Raw genomic sequence first — 26,894 nt, forward strand, 5'->3', positions numbered from 1 at the left:
GTATTCAGTAAATCATGACTGAATGGAACTGAATTACACTGAATTCTCCCTTAGCTAAAGTCTAATTTTTTTCTGTTCCACTGAGAGCAGAGTTATCTGTGGTACACCATCTTCTCAGTCAAAAGTCTGAATGAGTGGCTTAAAATCCTCCACAAGCCAATTTCATTTTATTAATAGTCTAATTTTTCAGGCTTTACTCATAATCATCACTGTGCCCTTCTGCAAGCTTGCCACTTCTTCCTAATTGTATGTGATAAAATAATGAACACTTTTCCGTGTACATACAAAGTATCTTGACGCTTCATTGGGGGAGAGTCCAGACTAGTTCCAACAAGTCACAGATAATTATCTTGCCTGTGTTGAAAGCTTATCAAGCTAATAATGATTAAGCAACTTTTCATCCAGATTAGGAAAAAAATTAATATATAAAGTTATAACAATGTTTTCTGAAAATTCTTCATATCTTACAATTTATTTGATATGTGCCCTGCTTTAGGGAAGCTGAACTTACACAAACTCAGAAAAGAGATTACTCATCTTACAAAAGGATGCTCCTCATGATATCTTAATATTCAAAGTTTTTTTAGTAGAAACTGAAGTCTGACTATATTTTTTTACTTGGTTTATCCGTAAGTTTTCTGGAAGAAATCTAGTATATAAAATGTTAGAAGGGACTCTGAAGACTGTTTAGTATATGAATTCCTTCTATGCTTCCTGAAATTTTTATTCTAAGGCCTAGAACATAGGCATGTTTCAACAATTTCAAAGATCAGCACATAGTAGCCAACAAAACAGGAAATTTGAACTTCGATAGATAAGGATTAGAAAGTTGGAAGGGACTTTGAGGCTTAACTATTTAGTGTATGAATTCCTTCCATGCTTTCTGAAATTTTCATTCTAAGGTCTGGAACACAGGCACTGTTTCAACAACATCAAAGATCAGAAGCACAGAATAGCCAAAAACCAGGAACTTTGTACTCAGATAGATGAAGGTTAGAGTCTTGACTGCTACCACTTAAGACTCTTTAGATAAATTATTTTAACTTTGACAATCAATTTTTTCACCTATAAACAAGGTACAAAACTTACCATGTGCGCCTTTTATGAGGATTAAACAAAGATGTGCAGACAAAACACCTATTTTAGTCTCAGTGCTCATATCAGGCCCTCAAAAAGTGGTTGCTAAAGAACTATTACAACTCAATAACAAAAGCCGACCCAATTTTAAAACAGCCAAAATATCTGAATAGGTATTTCTCCTAAGATATACAAACGGCCAATGAGCACATGACAAGATGCTCAACATCAGTATCCGTTAAGGGAATGCAAATCAAAACAACAATGAGATATGACTTCATACCCACTAGGATAGCTAAAATAAAAAACCAGACAATAACAAGTGTCAATGAGAATGTGAAGAAATCAGAACCCTTATAATGGAATATTATTTAGCTATTAAAAGGAATGAAGTATTACATTCCTTTTTATAACATGGATGAACCCTGAAACATTATGCTAAATGAAAGCAGCAATCACAAAAGGCCACATATTTTATGATTTCATTTATATAAAATGTCCAGAATAGGCAAAACCTTAGAGACAGAAAATAGATTAGTGGTTGCCAGAGCCTGCAAAAAGTGAGGATGGGGAATGACTACTAATGGGTACATGGTTCCTCTTCTTTGGGGCTATTAAAAATGTTCTAAAGCTAATTGTGGTGAAGAATGCACAATTCTATGATATACTAAAAACCATATACAGGTAAAATGGTGAATTTGTGCCATGTGAACTACGTCCCAATAAAGCTGTTAAAAATATTCCCAGCTAGCTATGGCTTCTGGTTTAGCATTCTCTTTTCACTATGCTGCCTCCTTTTTGAACAAAATTTTCCTAAGGCTGGTTAAGGTTGAAAGTTAATTACCAGCTTTAACATTTTAAAGCCAAGTTATTAAAGCAAGGTAATGAGATACTTGGTCTCTTTAAGTACTAACACAATAAAATTGGGACTTTTTTTTTACATGTACAACGTAACAGTTGCGAAAAGTCAGAAGGGTTCATTGCCAAACTAAATCCAGAACGCCACTTACCTGGCAGCTTCAGGAAAGCCCATCTTGTACAGCGTAACAACGACAGCTCCTCCGATGCCTAAATTATGCTGCAGAGCAACCTTTGCACCAGGAACTTGCCTTTTTCCGGCTTCCCCTCTCAGTTGCCAGCAGAGTTCAGCGCACTGAGCCAGACCTAACAAATCGAACACAGAACAGTCAGATTCCCTTGGATTAGAAAGTGAAAGAAAGTGAAAGTCCCTTAGTCACCTCGGACTCTTTGCGATCCCATGGACTCTAGCCTGCTGCTCTGTCCATGGAATTCTCCAGGCCAGAATACTCGTTTGGGTAGCTGTTCCCTTCTCCAGGGGATCTTCCCTACCCGGGGATCAAATCCAGGTCTCCCACATTGCGAGCAGATTCTTTACCGTCTAAGCCACCAGGGAAGCCCCAAAATCCAATCAGTTTTCTCAAGCAAAGGAACGGCTAACATTTAAGTGTGATTTTTAACTAACCCAATTTATTCAGCCAAGACCATGATTACCTAAGTAATAACTTCCCTTAAAAGCCTGGAGGGTTTTTGCAGCTAGTCATTTTTTCTCCCTGAATAATCTCTGCATTTAGAAGATATGCAAGCTTAAGACCTTTGGAAAAAGCAGTGGCCACAGGACTGGAAAAGGTCAGTTTTCATTCCAATCCCAATGCAATGCAATGCCAAAGAATGTTCAAACTACTGCACAATTGCACTCATTTCACATGCTAGCAAAGTAATTCTCAAAATTCTCCAAGCTAGGCTTCAACAGTACATGAACCGAGAACTTCCAGATGTTCAAGCTGGATTTAGAAAAAGCAGAGGAACCACAGATCAAATTGCCAACATCCACTGGATCATAGAAACAGCAAGAGAATTCCAGAAAAACATCAACTTGTATTTCATTGACTACGCTAAAGCCTTTGACTGTGTGCATCACAACAAACTGGAATATTCTTTAAAAAGACATGGGAATACCAGACTACCTTACCTGCCTCCTGAGAAACCCGTATGCAGGTCAGGAGGCAACAGTTAGAATCCAACATGGAACAACAGACTGGTTCCAAATTCGGAAAGGAGCATGTCAAGGCTGTATACTGTCACCTTGCTTATTTAACTTCTATACAGAGTACATCATGAGAAATGCTGGGCTGAAAGAAGCACAAGCTGGAATCAAGATTGCTGGGAGCAATATCAATAACCTCAGATATGCAGATGACACCACCCTTATGGCAGAAAGTGAAGAGGAACTAAAGAGCCTCTTGATGAAGGTGAAAGAGGATAGTGAAAAAGCTGGCTTAAAACTCAGGGTTCAAAAAACTGAGATCATGGCATCCAGTCCCATCACTTCATGGCAAATAGACTGGGAAACAATAGAAACAGTGAAAGACTATTGGGCTCCAAAATCACTGCAGATGGTAACTGTAGCCATGAAATTAAAAGATGCTTGCTTCTTGGAAGGAAAGTTATGACAAACTTAGACAGCATATTAAAAATCAGAGATGTCACTTTGCCAACAAAGGTCCTATAGACATGAGTTTGAGCAAGGTCCAGGGGATGGTGAAAGACAGGGAAGCCTGGCGTGCCGCAGTCCATGGGCTCGCAAAGACTTGGACAGGACTGAGTGACTAAACTACAACAACAAAGAAATTCCCTGTGCTTTTTAAATTTACCAAACCTGTCATTTTTTGGCAATGTTGAAAGAGAAAACACTGAATATACAGTTCTTTGGCTAAGGCAAAAGAGCATAAAAATAATTTAATTTTACCATTCTTAATATATCAAAAGAATATAATCCAGGATTGGTAATTGGCTTCACCTAAAAAATTTAGCTAGTATAGGAAATTTTCCTATTACTCTTCTCAAAAAGTTCCTAGAAAGAATGAGTTGTTTTACAGACCTATTCACAAGAATAGCACTGGATTCATAAAAACTGCATTTTGTCCTCTGGATAATAAAATCAGATTTTTAGAGTTGGAAAGAACTTATGAGCACCCCCTAAAACTGAGTTCCCTTTCTGAATTTATGATTAATCTCTTTATTCAAAACTTGTCTCCTTTGCCCTCAATCCCTTTCTTGTTCCCTCAATCCTCTGCTAACTGAACACTAACTAGAGTCAGATGACTAAGATTACTGTTGTTGATAACATAGTTACTGTAATAAAATTTCTGTTGTATATACCATTATTAACGTACAAACTCAGGTTATTTTTCCTGGCCAGATGAACTCACAGACCCCCAAGCCATGGACCATCTGCCCTGAGAATCATAAACCAAACACATTCTGACTCCCAAAACCATGATTGAAAAATGTCACATAAATGTCACAACATGATGATTAATTCCAGTCTTTGTCCTTCTTCTTTAAAACGTCCCTAATTCAAAGACTAAGATGGAGTAGATCTGAGACTTGTTTCTCACTCTCTTTCATGGCACCCTGTAAATAAACCCTTACTTTGCTGCAAACGCCCACTGTTAGAGTTTGGCTTTATACACCAAACCATGGGCGTATGGCCCTTGTTTAGTTAAAACATTAGCAATGAGAAACTGTAAGAAAACTGTAAGATTAAGTAATTTGTGAATGGAGACAAAGCAGGCTAATTCCAGAGCTGAGATTAGAATCTAGGTCTTCTGATTTACATTTGTTTTTCTCCCGTACCAGCTATTTAAGAATGTTCTATCAGGAAAGACTGGTTTTCGTTGTCTTTCCTGAAGGCACAGCAAACAGGTCTACCTGTAATATCTGTTCTTACACCCACCCCCAGTCATAGCGTCTGATTCCCAAGTACCTATGACAGTTTTCTTTTTTTTTAATTAAATTTATTTATTTTTAAATGAAAACAAAGATGAGCATTTTTAATGATAAAAGGTACAATTCACAAAGAAGATAGATATCATAAACCGTTAGACACCTAACAACAAAGAAACAAAGATACATAAAGCAAAAGTCAGAAGAAACAGAAGGGAAAAGAAAAATATATATAATCATAGTGACACATATCAACATTTCTCTGAGAATATTTTATCAAGTGCAGAAAAAGTAATAAAAGCATCTTGAATGATGTCATTAATAGTTTAAATATAATAGATTTCTATTTGTATTAATTTATATTAATCTTATATTCTACACAAATATATTTAAAATTTTGTATCTAATATATTGTTAATAGATGTCCATAGGACATTTAGAAAAACTGGCAAAAAGATAAACGTTACTAAATTTTAAAAAGTAGAATTCTTTTATTGTGTGATTCAGTTATACACATACACATTAGTTTTATTTTCCATTATAGGTTATTACAAGATATTGACTATAGCTCCTTGTGCTATACAGTAAATCTTTGTTGCTTGTTGCATATCTATTTTTTTTAATTAGAAATCTAGCATTCTATTCATACTAAGTCAAACAAATGGCATCAAGATGTTAGGCAAAAATTCATGTTTTCTAAAATATATATATTATACATATGATTTATATATATGTATATATGTATACAAGTTTTTCTACTATGCTTGATAAAGTCTTGAGAAAGAACATCAAAAAAAAAAAAAAAAAGAAGAGTGGGGAAATTGGAAAACGTAAGACAGTTTTCTATATAACTTCAACTTCCTCAGGAAATTTAACTGCCATTTCTCCTTTGTAGGCAATGTCTACATATTTTTACAGAATATATATTTTAAACATTGTTTTAAAATAGGTAATTCTATATCTTTGAATGATTTTTTTGAATTGTGAACATTTTGAATATTAAGGTCAAAGTGAATAATTCTAATATATCCAAACTTTGGAGCAATCAGTTTTACTTGAAATCTGCCAAATAAAAAGTTTAAACATTCATGCATACTTAAGATAAAAAACAGTATTCAAACTGGTCTTATGAATACACAGGTGGGGAAATAGGGCTAGTTCTTGTCCCAAAAGAATAAATATACATAGTTTACAAATATTTGAGAAAAATATCAACTTCACCTTGATCAAATAGAAAGATACCACTTTAATCAACCTCACTAGTCAGGATGTTTAAAAATGGAGCTTATCAATGTTGTGGAGACTATGGCAACACAGTCACCTTCATATACTATGGAAAATAGTTCAAACACACAATCTTTTTAGAAAGCAAAGTACAAAAGTATTAAGAGCATTTAAAATGCCTTGAAAACCATTCTATGGAAATAATCAGGCATAGGAAAAGTCTTACACACAAAGCTATCTGTTCATCACATTCTTAGAACAGTGAAAAACTAGATATATACAAGTGAAATAACTGTGACATAGTTATATAAAGTATGATCTATTCATATGACAAAGTACTATATTCCTATTTGAAATGAGTTTACAAAAATTTTTTAAATTTAGGAAAATGCTTATGATATAGACTTAGTAAAAAATGCAAGGAACCAATTAGATATTCATCTACCCATTCATCCAACAAATATTTACAGAAGGCCTATTCTGTGCTGATACTGCTTAAGGCTCAGAAGATCTAATAAATAAGATAGGCATATAAAGGAACACAGCCTAGAAATAGAAAGTTAAGTAATGAGGCTAGAGGGTATTCAAGACAGCCAAGGGGAATGAAAGAGAAGAGAGTGGAGGGGGTGGGGAGGGACAGAGAGAGAGAGAACATGAATGCCCTGGAAGCACCAGATTTTGCAGTCATCTCAGTCACACCTACCACTGATATTTTAGAAGATGTGGTACGCTGCATTAAATCTCTACTCATGATTTGCTTAACTCACATGCAGCAAGAAAAGAAGGAAGGAAGGAAGGGAATAAAGACTGATGTTAACTTATTTATTTGCTTTTAACAAAAGATGACTGACACTGAGAAAACATACTAATTATATGAGCTTTCTGGTTATCTGCTTCAGAATAAGCTGGCACTTCTTATACTTCTAGAATCTATAATAGATATGTAAAGGGTGGAAGTCAAAAGTTGGCCTCAGAAATCCATTTGCCAAGAAGGTGCAGCAGACAGTTACAAAAGCATTTACATGAGTAACATTTTTTTTTTTAATTTTCCTTCCTTGGATAATTTCTGGCACTGAATTGAAAACCATACTTTTCCTCTCCTTGGAAAAGAACAGACTATCAAACATGAACATGATACATTTATAAACTGTGAATGGGCACAGGAATAGGCATCCTGTCAAAGAAATATATTCAAAAGGTAACATACTTCTTAAAATCTCTTGTGAAGGATAAAAAAATTTTTAACCTTATTACCTCATTTTACTACCATCTTGCTTCAAAAATTTCCTCAGAAGATGTTGGACAGTCTTTTTATATAAAAATAAATAGCTTAGGACTCAGCTACATAGGCATAAAGTCTGGTTGCTACTGAAAATAAACTATTCAAACATGTATCAACCACTCCACTAAGTACTGAAGACACAGAGGATTCACAGTAATATGAAGTGCTAGTAAGATGAGTACAAAATGCTATGGAAATCTACAGAATGAAAAAAATTACAGGAAATAATATCTTGAGATATTATCTGTATTCTTCTGTTCCTCCTGCCTCCTTGAACCCATAACTCTTCATATGCCATTAAGACAGCCAAGTACAAAAAAGTAATCATTTAGCTTTAGTTTCAAATTAGACATCTAAAAGTCTTGGCATAAATAACATAAAAAAGCATGTTTTTCTATTGTTGGAGCCTGGCTTTTTGAGAAAGCAAAGATTTATTGAGCTTCAAAGGGCAAAAAGCTTTAATGGACTCCGTATACACTGAAAAAGCACATTCTATGTGATGACAGCAAGTGGAAATACGAATTTACTCAAAGGAATAAAGCGGCAACTACATTAACCTTAAATAGATAAGGTGTTCTTATTGAACAAAAATAATAATTTCTTGTGGGCTTTATAACATATGTAAAAAAAAACTCACAGCTACAGTATTGTGAAGCCTGGACAGGAGAAATGGAAATTCGCTGTTGTAATGTTCTTTTACTATTAGTGAAGTAGTATAATAGCACTTGAAGATAGGCCATAATAATAAAGATAAAATGGAGAAACAAAAAGCAATCCAAAACTAGGCTGAAAAAAAGAGAGAAACAGGAATAAAGAGCAGCTAGGACAAAGAGAACATAAACAGCCATGTTAATAATCACATCAAATGCAGTCTAAATATCCCAATCAAAAGCAGACATTGCCAGTGCAGAGCAGAAAAACAAGAACCAACTAAATCCTGCCAACGCACTTTAAACATAAAATCACAAATAGGTGAAAGCTTAAAAGATAAAAAAAAAGGTATACCATGTTCAGTTCAGCTCAGTCCAGTTGCTCAGTTGTGTCCGACTCTTTGCGACCCCATGAATCACAGCACACTGGGCCTCCCTGTCCATCACCAACTCCTGGAGTTCACTCAAACTCATGTCCATTGAGTCGGTGATGCCATCCAGCCATCTCATCCTCTGTCGTCCCCTTCTCCTCCTGCCCCCAATCCCTCCCAGCATCAGGGTCTTTTCCAATGAGTCAGCTTTCGCATGAGGTGGCCAAAGTACTGGAGTTTCAGCTTTAGCGTTAGGCCTACCATGTTAGCACGGGTTAAAAATTGAAAGCTAGAGTGGCTATATTAAATCAGCCAAAGTAGATCTCAGTGCAAAGACTTGACAGAGCAAAGAAGACCATTTCATGAAGATACAGGGGAAAACATAAAACTGTCTTTATCCACAGATGATATGATTATCTATGCAGAAAGCCTGATAGCATTTTTAAACAACTACTAAAATTAATAAGTCAGTTTTGGCAAGGCTACAAGATGAATATACAAAAATTTGATTATATTTCTATATACTAGTAATAAAAATTTGAAACTGAAAAAATACCATTCACAACAGCACCAAAAATATGAAATACTTAGGGATAAATCTGACAAAGACATGCAAGACCTATATGGTGAAAACTATATTTCTGAAAAAAGTTAAAGGCCTAAATAAATGGGGATATATATTTTGTTTATGGGTCAGAAAATTCACTATTGTTTGAGTCTCAATTCACTCCCAAATAAATCTACACATTCAACTTAACCCTAATAAAAAATTACAGGAAGGTTTTCTGTAGAAATTAACAAGCTGATTCTAAATTTCTATAGAATTGCAAAGAAGCTAGAATAGCCAAGCAACTCTGAAAAAGAATAAAATTGGGGGCTAAAGCTACCTAATTTCAAGAACTGTTATAAAGGTATAGTAATCAAAATAGTATGGTACTCATGTAAAGACAGTAAAGACAGACAAATTGGTTAACTGGAGAGAAAAGAGGAACCAGAAATAATGCCCACATATTTAGGAACTAAATCAGTAGATCTTTGACAAAGGCAATACAATGGATAAAGTAGAGTTTCTAATAAATGGCACTCCAACAACTGGAAATCACTATGTAAAAAATGGACTCGAATTAATACTTTGTATCATACATAAAAATTAACTCAAAATGTGTTACAAATCTAAATGTAAGGCTAAAAGCATAAAACATTTAGGAAAAAAAACATAGGAAAAGATCTTTGTGACCCAAGGTTAGAAAAAGATTTCTTAGACAGGACTTAGCCAAAAGTAAAAACTTTTGCTCTTTAAAGACACTAGTAAGGGAATGAAAAGGAAAGTCACAGACTGGGAGAAAAATCTTTGCAAAGCATATATTTTGTAAAGAACTTTTACACAGGACTAGAAAGAATTCTTACAATTCAACAAAAAGAAAAATAAATTTTGGAGAAGGCAATGGCAACCCACTCCAGTACTCTTGCCTGGAAAATCCCATGGATGGAGTAGCCTGGTGGGTTTTAGTCCATGGGGTCGCTGAGTCAAACATGACTGAGCAACTTAGAGTGCCTGAAGACTTTGGACAGAAGTTTGCAACATTGTACAGGAGACAGTGAACAAAACCATCCCCAAGAAAAAGAAATGCAGCAAGCAAAATGGTTGTCTGAGAAGGCCTTACAAATAGCTGAGAAAGGAAGAGACGTGAAAGGCAAAGGAGAAAAGGAAAGATATACCCATCTGAATGCAGTGTTCCAAAGAACAGCAAAGAGATAAAAGCCTTCTTAAGTGAACAAGGCAAAGAAATAAAGGAAAACAATAGAATGGGAAAGACTAGAGATCTCTTTAAGAAAATCAGAGATACCAAGGGAACATTTCATGCAAAGACGGGCACAATAAAGGACAGAAATGGTATAGACCTAACAGAAACAGAAGATATTAAAAAGAAGTGAAAAGAATACACAGAAGAATTGTGTCTTAATGACCCAGATAACCACAATGGGGTAATCACTCACCTATACCAGACATTCTGGAGTGTGAAGTCAAGTGGGCCTTAGGAAGCATTACTATGAACAAAGCTAGTGGAGGTGACAGAAGTTAAGCTGAGCTATTTCAAATAGTAAAAGATGATGGTGTTAAAGTGCTGCACTCAAGATGCCAGCAAATTTGGAAAACTGAGCAGTGGTCATAGGACTGGAAAAGGCCAGTTTTCATTTCAATCCCGAAGAAAGGCAATGCCAAAGAATATTCAAACTACTGCACAATTGCACTCACTTCCCATGTTGTTGTTGTTCAGTTGCTCAGTTGTGTTCAACTCTTTGAAACCCCATAGACTGCAGCATGCCAGGCTACCCTGTCCTTCACTATCTCCTGGAGTTTGCTCAAACTAATGTCCATTGAATCAGTGATGCCATCCAACCAACGCATCCAACCATTTCATCTTCTGTCATCCCCTTCTCTTGCCTTCAGTCTTTCCCATGCTAGCAAGGTAATGCTCAAAATCCTTCAAGCTAGGCTTCAACAGTAAGTGAACCGAGAAATTCCAGATGTACAAGCTGGATTTAGAAAAGGCAGAGGAACCAGAGGTCAAATTATCAATATCCATTAATCATAGGAAAAGCAAAGGAATTCCAGAAAAATATCTACTTCTGCTTCATTGACTATGCTAAAGCCTTTGACTGTGTGGATCACAACAAACTGTGGAAAATTGTGAAAGAGATGGGAATACCAGATCACCTTACCTACTTCCTGAGAAACCTGTATGCATGTCCAGAAGCAACAGTGAGAACTAGGCATGGAACAATGGACTGGTTCAAAATTGAGAAAGGAGTATATCAAGACTGTATATTGTCACTCTGCTTATTTAATTTATATGCAGAGTATATTATGCAAAATCCCAGGCTGGATGAATCATAAGCTGGAATCAAGACTGCTCGGTGAAATATCAATAGTCTCAGATATGCAGATCACACCACTTTAATGGCAGAAAGCAAAGAAGAACTAAGGAGCCTCTTGATGAAGATCAAAGAGGAGAGTGAAAAAACTGGCTTAAAACAAAACATTAAAAAAACTAAGATACATCTGGTTCCATCACTTCATGGCAAATAGATGGGGAAACAATGGAAAGAGTGACAGACTTTATTTTCTTGGGCTCCAAAATCACTGCAGTCAGTGACTACAGCCATGAAGACACTTGTTCCTTGGAAGAAAAGCTATGATGAATCTAGGCAGTTTATTAAAAAGAAGACACTGGTTGTGTGAATGCAGAGGGGGCTGGTGGAGAGACCGAGAAGAGAGATCAAGCCCTGAGACTTTGGAGTAGGAGCACTGACTCCAAGACCCTAGACTACCAGAGAACTAACCCTAGAAGGTATTAAATAGTGAGAATTCAGTGCTCGCTTCGGCAGCACATATACTAAAATTGGAACGATACAGAGAAGATTAGCATGGCCCCTGCACAAGGATGACACACAAATTCATGAAGCGTTCCATATTTTTTCTCCAGAAATCAGGAATAGAAGGAACATACCTCAACATAATAAAAGCTATATATGACAAACCCACAGCAAACATTATCCTCAATGGTGAAAAAGTGAAAGCATTTCCTCTAAAGTCAGGAACAAGACAAGGGTGCCCACTTTCACCATTTCTATTCAACATAGTTTTGGAAGTTTTGGCCACAGCAATCAGAGCAGAAAAAGAAATAAAAGGAATCCAAATTGGAAAAGAAGAAGTAAAGCTCTCACTGTTTGCAGATGACATGATCCTCTACATAGAAAACCCTAAAGACTCCACCAGAAAATTACTAGAACTAATCAATGAATATAGTAAAGTTGCAGGATATAAAATCAACACACAGAAATCCCTTGCATTCCTATACACTAATAACGAGAAAACAGAAAGAGAAATTAAGGAAACAATTCCATTCACCATTGCAACGGAAAGAATAAAATACTTAGGAATATATCTACCTAAAGAAACTAAAGACCTATATATAGAAAACTATAAAACACGGGTGAAAGAAATCAAAGAGGACACTAATAGATGGAGAAATATACCATGTTCATGGATTGGAAGAATCAATATAGTGAAAATGAGTATACTACCCAAAGCAATCTATAGATTCAATGCAATCCCTATCAAGCTACCAACGGCATTCTTCACAGAGCTAGAACAAATAATTTCACAATTTGTATGGAAATACAAAAAACCTCGAATAGCCAAAGCGATCTTGAGAAAGAAGAATGGAACTGGAGGAATCAACCTACCTGACTTCAGGCTCTACTACAAAGCCACAGTCATCAAGACAGTATGGTACTGGCACAAAGACAGAAATATAGATCAATGGAACAAAATAGAAAGCCCAGAGATAAATCTACGCACATATGGACACCTTATCTTTGACAAAGGAGGCAAGAATATACAATGGAGAAAAGACAATCTCTTTAACAAGTGGTGCTGGGAAAACTGGTCAACCACTTGTAAAAGAATGAAACTAGAACACTTTCTAACACCATACACAAAAATAAACTCAAAATGGATTAAAGATCTAAACATAAGACCAGAAACTATAAAACTCCTAGAGGAGAACATAGGCAAAACACTCTCTGACATACATCACAGCAGGATCCTCTATGACCCACCTCCCAGAATATTGGAAATAAAAGCAAAAATAAACAAATGGGACCTAATTAACCTTAAAAGCTTCTGCATATCAAAGGAAACTATTAGCAAGGTGAAAAGACAGCCTTCAGAATGGGAGAAAATAATAGCAAATGAAGCAACAGACAAACACCTAATCTCGAGAATATACAAGCAACTCCTACAGCTCAACTCCAGAAAAATAAATGACCCAATCAAAAAATGGGCCAAAGAACTAAATAGACATTTCTCCAAAGAAGACATACAGATGGCTAACAAACACATGAAAAGATGCTCAACATCACTCATTATCAGAGAAATGCAAATCAAAACCACTATGAGGTACCATTTCACACCAGTCAGAATGGCTGCGATCCAAAAGTCTACAAGTAATAAATGCTGGAGAGGGTGTGGAGAGAAGGGAACCCTCTTACACTGTTGGTGGGAATGCAAACTAGTACAGCCACTATGGAGAACAGTGTGGAGATTCCTCAAAAAACTGGAAATAGAACTGCCTTATGATCCAGCAATCCCACTGCTGGGCATACACACTGAGGAAACCAGAATTGAAAGAGACACGTGTACCCCAATGTTCATCGCAGCACTGTTTATAATAGCCAGGACATGGAAGCAACCTAGATGTCCATCAGCAGATGAATGGATAAGAAAGCTGTGGTACATATACACAATGGAGTATTACTCAGCCATTAAAAAGAATACATTTGAATCAGTTCTAATGAGGTGGATGAAACTGGAGCCTATTATACAGTGTGAAGTAAGCCAGAAAGAAAAACACCAATACAGTATACTAACGCATATATATGGAATTTAGAAAGATGGTAACAATAACCCTGTGTACGAGACAGCAAAAGAGACACTGATGTATAGAACAGTCTTATGGACTCTGTGGGAGAGGGAGAGGGTGGGAAGATTTGGGAGAATGGCATTGAAACATGTAAAATATCATGTATGAAATGAGTCGCCAGTCCAGGTTCGATGTACGATACTGGATGCTAGGGGCTGGTGCACTGGGACGACCCAGAGGGATGGAATGGGGAGGGAGGAGGGAGGAGGGTTCAGGATGGGGAACACATGTATACCTGTGGTGGATTCATTTTGATATTTGGCAAAACTAATACAATTATGTAAAGTTTAAAAATAAAATAAAATTTAAAAAAATTAAAAAAATTAAAAAAAAAAAATAGTGAGAATTCACACAAAGGAAACCACTGTAATACAAGACCTGGCATCACCCAACCACCAATAGCACCCTGCGCTAGACACCTCATCTAAACAACAAACAAAACAAAAATACAAACCCAATCATCAGCAGACAGGATTACTACCTCACTCAGTCTTGCCCATAAGAGGAAAAACAAACAAACAAAAACTCAACACAAACCTCACCTTATAAGAAGCTTATACAAACCACTAGATCAAACTTTGACAGCAGAAACCAAAAGGAAGAAAGAATTCAACCTTGAAGGCTGCGAAAAGGAGACCTCAAACACAATAAGTTAAAAAATAATAATAATGAAAAGGCAGAGAAACACTACACAAATGAAGGAACAAACTAGAAACACAGAAGTCCAAATGAATAAAGAGGAAATAGGCAAACTACCTGAAAAAGAATTCAGAATGATAGTAAAGATGATTAAAAACCTTGAAAGCAAAATGGAGAAAATGCAAGAATCAATTAACAAAGACCTAGAACAATTAAAGAATAAACATGCAGAGACAAACAACACAATTACTGAAATTAAAAATACTTCGCTGCCGCTGCTGCTAAGCCGCTTCAGTCGTGTCTGACTCTATGCGACCCCATAGACAGCAGCCCACCAGGCTCCTCTGTCCCTGGGATTCTCCAGGCAAGAACACTGGAGTGGGTTGCCATTTCCTTCTCCAATGCACGAAAGTGAAAAGTGAAAGTGAAGTTGCTCGAAGGAATCAATAGCAGAATATCTGAAGCAGAAGAACGAATCAGTGAACTGGAAGATAAAATGGTGGAAATAACTTCTGAAGAGCAGAATAAAGTAAAAAGAATGAAAAAAACTGAGGATAGTCTCAGAGACCTCTGGGACAATATTAACCACACCAACATTCGAATAATAGGGGTCCCAGAAGAAGAAAAGAAAAAGAAAGGGTATGAGAAAATTTTTGAAGAGATTATAGTTGAAAATTTCCCCAACATGGAAAAGGAAATAGTCAATCAAGCCCAAGAGGCACAAAGAGTCCCATTCTGGATAAACCCAATGAGAAACATGCCAAGACACATAGTAATCAAACTAACAAAGACTAAACACAAAGAAAGATATTAAAAGCAGCAAGGGAGAAGCAACAAGTAACATACAAGGGAAACCCCATACGCTTAACAGCTGATCTTTCAGGAGAAACTCTGCAGGCTCTGGCAGGAATGGCAGGATATATGTAAAGTACTGAACGGGAAAAATCTACAACCAAGATTACTGTACCCAGCAAGGATCTCATTCAAAATTGATGGAGAAATCAAAAGCTTTTCAGACAAGCAAAGGTTAAGAGAATTCAGTACCACCAAACCAGCTTTACACCAAATGTTAAATGGACTTATATAGTCAAGAAATACAAGAGAAGAAAAAAGATCTATAAAATAAACCCCAAACAATTAAGAAAATGGCAATAGGAACATATATATCAATAATTACTTTAAATCCTTAAATATAAATACATTAAATACTCCAACCAAAAGACACAGACTGGCTGAATGTATACAAAAACAAGACCTGTATATATGCTGTCTACAAGAAACCCACTTTAGACCTCAAGACATGTGCAGACTGAAATTGAGAGGATGGAAAAATATATTCCATGCAAATGGGAAGCAAAAGAAAGCTGAAGTAGCAATCCTCATATCAGACAAAATAGACCTTAAAATAAAGAAGATCACAAGAGATAAGGAAGGAAACTACATAATGACAAAGGGATCAATCCAAGAGGAAGACATAACAATTGTAAATATCTATGCACCCAACACAGGAGCATCTCAATACATAAGACAAACACTAACAGACAGAAAAGGAGAAATTGACAGTAATACAATAATAGGAGACTTTAACACCCCACTCACACCAATGGACAGATCATCAAAACAGAAAATTAATAAGGAAACACAAGTCTTAAATGATACATTAGATGAGATGGATCTCACTGATTTCTTCAGGACATTCCATCCAAATGCAGAAGAATATACCTTCTTCTCAAGTGCATATGGAACATTCTTCAGGATAGACCACATCTTGGGTCACAAATCAAACCTCAGTAAAGTTAACAAAATTGAAATCATATCAAGCATCTTCTCTGACCACAATACTATGAGACTAGATATCAATTACAAGAAAAAAACTGTAAGAAACACAAACATGTGGAGATTAAACAACACGTTTCTAAGTAATCAACAGGTTACTGAAGAAATTAAAAGGGAAATCAAAAAATTTCTAGGAACAAATGACAATGAAAACACAACTACTCAAAACCTATGGGATGCAGCAAAAGCAGTTCTAGGAGGGAAGTTTATAGCAATTCAATCCTACCTCAAGAAAAAAGAAAAGCATCAAATAGCATAACTTGACAACTAAAACAACTGGAAAAAGAAAAACAAAAATAAATAAATAAATAAGTAGAAGGAAAGAAATCATAAAGATCCAAGCAGAAATAAATGAAAAAGAAATGAAAGAAACAATAGTAAAGAGTAATAGAACTAAAACCTGGTTCTTTGAGAAGATAAACAAAATTGACAAACCTTTAGCCAGACTCATCAAGAAAAAAGAGAAGAATCGAATCAAAAAAATTACAAATGAAAAAGGAGAGGTTACAACAGACAATGCAGAAATACAAAGGATTATAAGAGACTATTATGAACAACTATATGGCAATAAAATGGATAACCTGGAAGAAATGGACAGATTCTTAGAAAAGTTCAATCTTCCAAGACTGAACCAGAAAAAAACAGAAATTATGAACAACCCAATTACAAGCCTGGAAATTGAAGATGTGATCAAAAATCTCCCAAAAAACAAAAGCCCAGGACCAGATGGCTTCAGAGGAGAAATCTATTAAACATTTAGAGAAGAGCTAATGGCTATCCTTCTAAAACTCTTCAAAAAATTACAGAGGAAGGAACACTTCCAAACTGATTCTACGAGGCCACCATCACCCTGATACCAAACCAAAGACAATACAAAAAAAGCAAACTCAGGCCAATATCACTGATGAACATAGATACAAAAATCCTCAACAAAATTTTAGCAAATAGAATTCAGCAACACATCAAAAAGCTCATACACCATGATCAAGTTCGGTTTATTCCAGGAATGCAAGGATTCTTCAATATACCCAAATCAATCAGTGTGATACACCATATTAACAAATTGAAAGATACAAACCATATGATCATCTCAATAGATACAGAAAAAGCCTTTGACAAAATTCAGCACCCATTTATGATTAAAACTCTTCAAAAAATGGGCATAGAAGGAACCTACCTCAACATATTAAAGGCTATATATGATAAAGTGAAAAGTGAAAGCAAGTCGCTCAGTCATGTCCTACTCTTTGCGGCCCCATGGACTGTAGCCTACCATGCTCCTCCATCCATGGGATTTTCCAGACAAGAGTACTGGCGTGGGTTGCCATTTCCATCTCCAGAGGATCTCCCCAACCCAGGGATCGAACCCAGGTCTCCTGCATTGTAGGCAGATGCTTTACCATTTGAGCCACCAGGGAAGATATATATGATAAGCCTACAGCAAACATTATTCTCAATGGTGAGACTGAAAGCATTCCCCCTAAGATCAGGAACAAAACAAGGGTGTTCACTTTTATTCAACATAGTTCTGGAAGTCCTAGCTACAGCAATCAGAGAATAAAAACAAATAAAAGGAATCCAGATCGGAAAAGAAGTAAAGCTCTCCGTTTGCAGATGACATGATACTGTACATAGAAAACCCTAAAGATAGTATCAGAAAATTACTAGAGCTAATCAATGAATTTATAAAAGTTGCAGGATACACAATCAATACACAGAAATCACTTGCATTTCTATATACTAACAATGAAAAATCAGAAAGAAATTAATGTATCAATCCCATTCACCATTTAAACAAAAAAATTACATATCTAGGAATAAACTTACCTAAGGAGACAAAAGAACTGTACACAGAAAATTATAAGACACTGATGAAAGAAATCAAAGATGACATAAACAGGTGGAGAGATTTCCACGTTCCTGGGTAGGAAGAATCAATATTGTGAAAATGACTATACTACCAAACACAATCTACAGATTCAATGTGATCCCTATCAAATTACCAATGCATTTTTCACACAACTAGAACAAAAAATTTCACAATTCATATGGAAACACAAAAGATCCCAAATAGCCAAAGCAATCTTGAGAAAGAAGAACGGAGCTCAAGGAATCAACCTTCCTGACTTCAGATTATACTACAAAGCTACAGTCATTAAGACAGTATGGTACTGGCACAAAAACAGAAATATAGACCAAAAGAACAAAATAGAAAGCCCAGAAGTAAACCCATGAATTTATGGGTACCTTATGTTTCACAAAGGAGGCAAGAATATACAATGGGGCAAAGACAGCCTCTTCAATAAATGGTGCTGGGAAAACTGGACAGCTACATGTGAAAGAATGAAATTAGAACACTTCCTAACACCATACACAAAGATAAACTCAAAATGGATTAAAGACCTAAATGTAAGAACAGAAACTATAAAACCCTTAGAGGAAAACGTAGGCAGAACACTCGACATAAATCAAAGCAAGATCCTCTATGACCCACCTCCTACAGTAATGGAAATAAAAACAAAAGTAAACAAATGGGACCTGCTTAAACTCAAAAGCTTTTGCACAGCAAAGGAAACTATAAGCAAGATGAAAAGACAACCTTTGGAATGGGAGAAAATAACAGCAAATGAAACAACGGACAAAGGAGTAATTTTCAAAATATACAAGCAGCTCATACAACTCAATACCAGGAAAACAAACAACCTAATCAAAAGGTGGGGAAAAGACCTAAACAGACATTTCTCCAAAGAAGACATACAGATGGCTAACAAACACATAAAAGATGCTCAACATCGCTCATTATTCAAGAAGTGCAAATCAAAACCACAATGAGATGTTACCTCACATGAGTCAGAATGGCCATCATGAAAAAGCCTACAAACAATAAATGCTGGAGAAGGTGTGGAGAAAAGGGAACCCTCTTGCACTGTTGGTAGGAATGTAAATTGATATAGTCACTATGGAAGACGGTATGAAGATTCCTTAAAAAACTAGGAATAAAACCCACCATATGACCCAGTAATCCCACTCCTAGGCATATACCCTGAGGAAACCAGGGTTGAAAAAGACACATCTATCCCATTGTTTATTGCAGCACTATTGACAATAGCTAGAACATGGAAGCAACCTAGATTTCAATCAACAGATGAATGGATAAAGAAGTTGTGGTAGATATACACAATGCAATATTACTCAGCCATAAAAAGGAATGCATTTGAGTCAATTCTGATGAGGTGGATGAACCCAGAACCTATTATACAGAGTGAAGTGAGTCAGAAAGAGAAAGATAAATACTAGATTCTAACACAGATATACAGAACCTAGAAAAATGGTACTGAAGAATTTATTTACAGGGCAGCAATGGAGAAAAAGACATAGAGAATAGACTTATGGACATGAGAGAGGGGAGGAGAGGGTGAGATATATGGAAAGAGTAACATGGAAACTTACATTACCATATGTAAAAAAGATAGCCAATGGGAATTTGCTGTATAGCTCAGGAAACTCAAACAGGGGCTCTATATCAACCTAGAGGGGTGAGATGGGGAGGGATATGGGAGGGAGGTTCAATAGGGAGGGGATATATGTATACCTATGGCTGATTTGTCTTGAAGTTTGACAGAAAACAACAAAATTCTGTAAAGCAATTATCCTTCAATAAAAAAATAAGTTAAAAAAATGTAGAGACATCACTTTGCCAACAAAGGTCTGTAGAGTCAAAGCTATGGTTTTTCTAGTAATCATGTATGGATGTGAGAATGGGATGATAAAGAAGGCTGAGTGCCAAAGAATTTATGGTTTCAAACTATGGTACTGGAGAAGAGTCTTGAGAGTCCCTTGGACTGCAAGGAGATCAAACCAATCAATCATAAAGGAAGTCAATCATGAATATTCATTAAAAGGACTGATGCTGAATCTGAGGTTCCAATACTTTGGCCACCTGATGCCAAGTGCTGACTCACTGGAAAAGATCCTGATGCTGGGAAAGATTGAGGGCATGAAGAGAAGGGGGCAACAGAAGATGAGATGGTTGGATGGCATCATTGAGTCAATGGAAATGAGTCTGAGCAAACTCCAAGAGAGAGTGAAGTACAGGGAAGCCTGGCATGCTGCAGTCCATGGGGTCACAAAAAGCTGGACGCAACTGAACAACAACAAAATGGACAACTCATTTACCAGCTTTTCCTTTTAAGTTTTTTTGGGGGGTGGGGGTGTTTAATTTGTTGTTTGCTCCATCTGTTTTTGACATCTTCAGCAACTACGTTGTTAAACAGTTTTTGCTGATTGTTTTTGACAAATCACTCTGAGGAAAACACTGTTTGCATTGGGCATGTTCTCTTTGGGTTAAACAAAGGCAAGCTTTTTGAGAATGGTTTACCAGAGAACTTCCAGACAGGTCAAATAATGACAAGCCTCTAAGTATGGGGCTTTGAAAGAACTTCAACTCAATTTTGACTTCTCCAGTGCTGGGTAATCTGCTAGTTTTCACCATGACTACAGGCTCTTGTTTGCAAGGGTACCATGGAGCTGGAGAAAAGGACTGATATCAGAGCAAATAAAAAGTGCCACAAAGCTTGCTGTTCTTACAGAGATAGGGCTGTTGACTTCTTTTTAATAAATGTTGCTCCAGATTGTTGTAAGCCTTTGGTTAATAAATCAGCTGGAAAAGTTGATCTTGACAATTTTTGCAAGTGTTCTTGGTAATTTTGTAACAGAGAGTATTTTCAGATATTGTTATTCTGCCACTCTTAGTAATATCACTCTCGTTCACCTCGTTTTTAGATTACTTTTAAAGATATTTTAAACATATTAAACTATTTAAAGCAATAATAATAGTAATAGTATAGTGTGGGGTTTATAATACACTCAGAAGTAAATGTATGATAATAATAGCGCAGTGTATCAGGGTATATGGAAATATGCTGTTAGAAAAATTTCTATAAGTGAAATTTTATGATATTATTTGAAGGTAGACCATGGTAAATTAAAGATGCATGTTGTAAATCCTAGAGCAAACACTAAAAAAATGAGAAAAGGAAACAATTCAATAGAAGAGAGAAAATAAAATACTAAAAAATATTCAGTTAATAACAAGATAGTATGAAAGAGAGAAAAGAAGCAAAGAACAGACAGAATAGAAAACAAAGAGTAAGTGGCATATTATACTACAATTCTATGTGCCTGTCTACCTATTTCTCTCTTACACTCTATCAGTGTACACTCATTTTTGTTACTAGTTTATAAGATTACCTAATTTGAGTGATAAATAGAAATAAATCAAAATTAATTGCTGAAATACATACACTATAAATTCTAATTCTTCTCTATTTTGGAATTTCTGATAATTTATACAATTTTACTTAATACATAAGACAATATCAAAAAAATACAAAACTTACCTGTCTTCATAAAATAAATCTCAGAATTTTAGTGCTAAGCTATTTTGGAAACCACTTTGTACAGTTTCTTCATTTCACAATTAAGGAAACTAAGAGTCAGAGTGACTGACTAATCATTAACAATTGAAAATTAATCAGAAGAGTCACATGGCCAGTTAGTAGTAGAGCCACAGTAAAATTCTTATAACTATTAAACCAGTTCTCTCAAGAGAAAAAAATTTCTGTACAACACCAACCACATATGCAACTATACGTAAATAATGTGCTTATTTCAGATGATCCTATCTAGAAGATCTAGCAGTATCCCTATTTGGAAACATCTTGTTAATTAAGTTGTACACCTATTTTAGAATAATCAGACTTTTAAATATGCTTTTTGTTGAACTTAGAGTTTCAACTAATTCAAATTCTCAACAATTAATCAAGATTTTTGAACTATACTATACTTAACAAAAATTGAAAATATCATAGTCATTTAAAACACTGCATACCAAAATCAGAGAATAAAATTATTCACTTAAATCAATGACCAAATCATTCACACTTATGCCAAAAATGATTTAAAAATTATGAAATCTATGTGTATCATTACCTGTAGCTCCAAGTGGGTGCCCCTTTGAAATTAATCCGCCACTAGGATTTATGACCCACTTTCCTCCATAAGTATTATCTCCTCTTTCAACCAGTTTTCCACCTTGACCTACAGAAGGAAAAATAATATTCATAAATGTAAAAAATAACATTGGGATAAATGATATTTTTTTTTTTTAACTTATGGATAGCCAAGAATTTCTTGGACCAAACATTTCTTGATGGCTCAAACTAACATCAAATTGACATGCACACTTCTAAAAGTGAGGTAATAAATATTGGGTAATAAAGGCTTATATTTTCAGAACATTTCCTGCATGAAACAAAGCTCCTATTAGTTCCTAAGAGCTCTCTGCTTCCAAAATTGCTCTTAATATAACAGAGATTCAGAGAATCATAAGAAAAACATTGAAATAGATACAATAAAATAATACTAGGTTTAAAAATTCATAATTTTGCCAAAATGTATTCATTTCCATTTTCAACTGTACATTACATGGTATAGAAATATTCTTAGTAAACAACAGTGGGGAGAGGGGAGAGAGAGAGAGAAAAAAAGAGCACTTTCATGAAATAAAATGTCTGAAAACACTGTTAAGCATGAAAACACTGTTAAGCATCAGTTCAGTTCAGTTCAGTTCAGTCGCTCAGTCATGTCCGACTCTTTGCAACCCCATGAATCACAGCACGCCAGGCCTCCCTGTCCATCACCAACTCCCGGAGTTCACCCAGACTCAAGTCCATCGAGTCAGTGATGCCATCCAGCCATCTCATCCTCTGTCGTCCCCTTCTCCTCCTGCCCCCAATCCCTCCCAGCATCAGAGTCTTTTCCAATGAGTCAACTCTTCGCATGAGGTGGCCAAAGTATTGGAGTTTCAGCTTTAGCATCAGTCCTTCCAAAGAAATCCCAGGGCTGATCTTCAGAATGGACTGGTTGGATCTCCTTGCAGTCCCAAGGGACTCTCAGTCTTCTCCAACACCACAGTTCAAAAGCATCAATTCTTCGGCGCTCAGCCTTCTTCACAGTCCAACTCTCACATCCATACATGACCACAGGAAAAACCATAGCCTTGACTAGACGAACCTTTGTTGGCAAAGTAATGTCTCTGCTTTTGAATATGCTATCTAGGTTGGTCATAACTTTCCTTCCAAGGAGTAAGTGTCTTTTAATTTCATGGCTGCAATGATGCAGTGATTTTGGAGCCCCAAAAAATAAAGTCTGACACTGTTTCCACTGTTTCCCCATCTGTTTCCCATGAAGTGATGGGACCAGATGCCATGATCTTAGTTTTCTGAATGTTGAGCTTTAAGCCAACTTTTTCACTCTCCTCTTTCACTTTTATCAAGAGGCTTTTTAGCTGGATGGACTATTACTCAGCTATTAAAAAGAAAGCATTTGAATCAGTTCTAATGAGGTGGATGAAACTGGAGCCTATTATACAAAGTGAAGTAAGTCAGAAAGAAAAACACCAATACAGTATATTAACGCATATATGTGCAAGTTAGAAAGATGGTAATGATGACCCTATATGCGAGACAGCAAAAGAGACACAGATGTAAAGAACAGACTTTTGGATTCTGTGGGAGAAGGCGAGGGTGTGATGATTTGAGAGAAACGCACTGAAACATGTATATTACTATATGTGAAATGGATTGCCAGTCCAGGTTCAATGCATGAGACAGGGAGCTCAGGGCTGGGGCATTGGGAGACCCTGAGGGATGGGATGCGGAGGGAGGTGGAAGGGGTTCAGGATGGGGGACACATGTATACCCATGGTTAATTCATATCAATGTATGGCAAAAACCACTACAATATTGTACTCCAATTAGCCTCCAATTAAAATAAATAAATAAATTTTGTAAAATATCTGTGGAATGCAGCTAACATACTGCTCAGAGAAAAACATATAGCTTTACATACTACATTAGAAATGGAGAAAGATCTAAAATAAATCATCTGTCATAAGAAACTTAAAAAAAAAAAGTCAAAGTAAATTAAAGGAGGGAAATAATGAAAAGCAGAGATCAGTGAAATAGAGGGGGAAAAAAGACAACAACAAAGTCAAAAGCCAAATCTTGCTAAAGCTCAACAAAAGTGATAAACCTCTACGTAGGCAGATGAAGGAAAAAAAGGAGAAAGAACAAAAAACATCAACATCAGGAATTAAAAAAAGTAACCATGGATTCTATAGAAATTAAAAGAATAAAAACAGAACACTCTGAACAACTTCAGCTGACAAATCTGACTACTTAAATGAAATAAACAACTTTTTTGAAAAAAGGTATCTTGCCAAAATTAATAGACACAGGAAGAAACAAAAAATATAAATATGCCTGTCTCTATTAATAAATATTAATTTGTTGAAAACATACTGCCAAAGAAAACTTTAAACTACTTGATTATACCAGTAAATTCTATGAAATAGTCAAAGAAGAACTAACATTAATTTATACAAACAATTTTAGAAAATACAGAATGAGCGACCACTACTCAATTTATTTTCAGAGATCAGCATAAAACAACTAGGAAAAGAAAACTATAGATAAATATACTTTATGAATATATAAGCAAATATTATTCACAAAATGCTAGTAAACTGAATCTAACAATATATTAAAAGGTTAAATAATATGACCAAGTAAAATTAATCCCAGAAACACAAGGTTAATTTAACATTTGAAATCAATCAATGTAATTCATGTCAACAAAATAAAGGAAAAAAACCCATATGATCATTTTAATAGATGTAGAAGAATTTTTTAAATCCAACACCCCTTCATGATTTAAAAAAAAAAACTCAGCAAACTAAGAACAGTAGGTAACTTTCTCAACATGATAAATGGCATCAACAACAGCCAAAAACAAAAACAAACAAAACAAAACTGTGTCTAACATACATAATGGTGAAAGATTAAATTGTATCCCCTGAGATCAGGACCAAGGTAATGATGACCACTTTCACTACTTCTATTCAATATGATACTAAAGCTCACAGTCATTGCAATAAGGTAAGAAAAAATAAAAATATCAGAAAGGAAGATGTAAAACTGTCATTGGCAAATGGCATGATTTTTTACATAGAAAAATCAGTCATAATCTGGAAAATAACTATTAGAATAAATGGATTTAGCAAAGTCACAGTTTTCAACCTTTTTTTAAATCAATTGCATTGTTTCATACTAGCAAATATTGGGAAATAACAGTTAAAATTACACCAAAAATCATTGGAATTTTTATTCCAAGGAATAAACCTAACAAAAGACCTATACTGAAAACAAGAAGCATCCTGTTACAAGCTAAAGGAGATATATACATATAATGGCTTAGAAGAGTTAACACTGTTAAGATGACAACTCTCTCTAAATGAATCTAGCTCAGTTCAGTACAGTCACTCAGTCGTGTCTGACTTTTTATGACCCTGTGGACTGCAGAATGCCAGGCTTCCCTGTCTATCACCAACTCCCAGAGCTTGCTCAAATTCATGCCCATCAAGTCAGATATGCCATCTAGCCATCTCATCCTCTGTTGTCCCCTTATTCTCCTGCCTTCAATCTTCCCCAGCATCAAGGTCTTTTCCAATGAGTCAGTTCTTCGCATGAGGTGATCAAGGTATTAGACCTTCAGCATCAGTCCTTTTAATGAATATTCAGGACTGATCTCCTTTAGGATTGACTGGTTGGATCTCCTTGCAGTCCAAGGGACTCTCAAGAGTCTTCTCCAACACCACAGTTCAAAAGCATCATTTCTTTGGCACTCAGCCTTTTTTATTGTCCAGCTCTCACATCCATATATGACTACTGGAAAAACCATAGCTTTGACTAGACAGACCTTTGTCAGCAAAGTAATATCTCTGCTTTTTAATATGCTGCCTAGGTTGGTCATAGCTTTTCTTCCAAGGAGCAAGGATATTTTAAATTCATGGCTGCAGTCACCATCTACAGTGATTTTGAAACCCAAGAAAATCCATTGTTTCCATTGTTTCCCATCTATTTGCCATGAAGTGATGGGAAGACTCAATAAAATCACAGATGCAAGACTCAATAAAATCACAATGAAAATTCCAGCAAGCTTTTTACTTTATAGAAATTGACAAATTAATTCTGATATGTACATGGTAATGCAAAGGACCTAAAACATGCAAAATGATTTCTAAAAAGAACAAAGGTGGAGAACTTATCCCATCTAATACAGTAGAGTAGAATAAACATAGTAGCCAAAAATAATTTTATATTGGTGAAAGATAGACATGGAGATCAATGGAACAGAAGATAGAATCTAAAAATGGATCTTCATGTATATGGCAATTTTTGACAAAGCTGCCAAAGCAATTCAATGGAGAGAAAAGTCATTCCAATAAATGGTTGAGTATAGGAATAAAAAGAACAGTATCAACCTTTATCTTATACCAAACATAAGAACTGACTCAAAATAGATCATATACTTCAAAGTAAAATTGAAAACTATAGAAACCCTAGAATAAAAACAGAAGATAATCTTTACAATCTTGGGGTAGACGAGTTTCTTAGAATATAAAAAGCCTGAACCATTAAAAAATTGATTAAAGTGAATTTAGCAAAGTCACAGGATA

At 35.6% G+C, this 26,894-nt stretch overlaps 1 protein-coding gene and 1 non-coding gene across 6 annotated transcripts in view; one reads left to right on the forward strand and one right to left on the reverse strand.

The window, feature by feature from the left end:
* Positions 1–26,894, reverse strand: part of SCP2 (sterol carrier protein 2) — a 201,899-nt gene that overhangs the window by 119,225 nt on the left and 55,780 nt on the right. For all 5 annotated transcript variants that reach the window (XM_044945007.1, XM_006063802.4, XM_025288718.3 and 2 more), the window contains 2 exons: positions 22,307–22,414; positions 2,088–2,241 (listed from right to left, as the gene is read on the reverse strand). In XM_044945007.1, the coding sequence (XP_044800942.1) occupies positions 2,088–2,241; positions 22,307–22,414 (262 nt within the window). The remainder of the gene's footprint in view (positions 1–2,087; positions 2,242–22,306; positions 22,415–26,894) is intronic.
* On the forward strand, positions 11,726–11,832 carry LOC112585905. The gene has a single exon (XR_003110472.1). It is a non-coding gene; the product is annotated as a U6 spliceosomal RNA (small nuclear RNA).

This window comes from Bubalus bubalis, chromosome 6 (assembly GCF_019923935.1).
Source record: "Bubalus bubalis isolate 160015118507 breed Murrah chromosome 6, NDDB_SH_1, whole genome shotgun sequence".
NCBI classification, from domain to species: domain Eukaryota; kingdom Metazoa; phylum Chordata; class Mammalia; order Artiodactyla; family Bovidae; genus Bubalus; species Bubalus bubalis.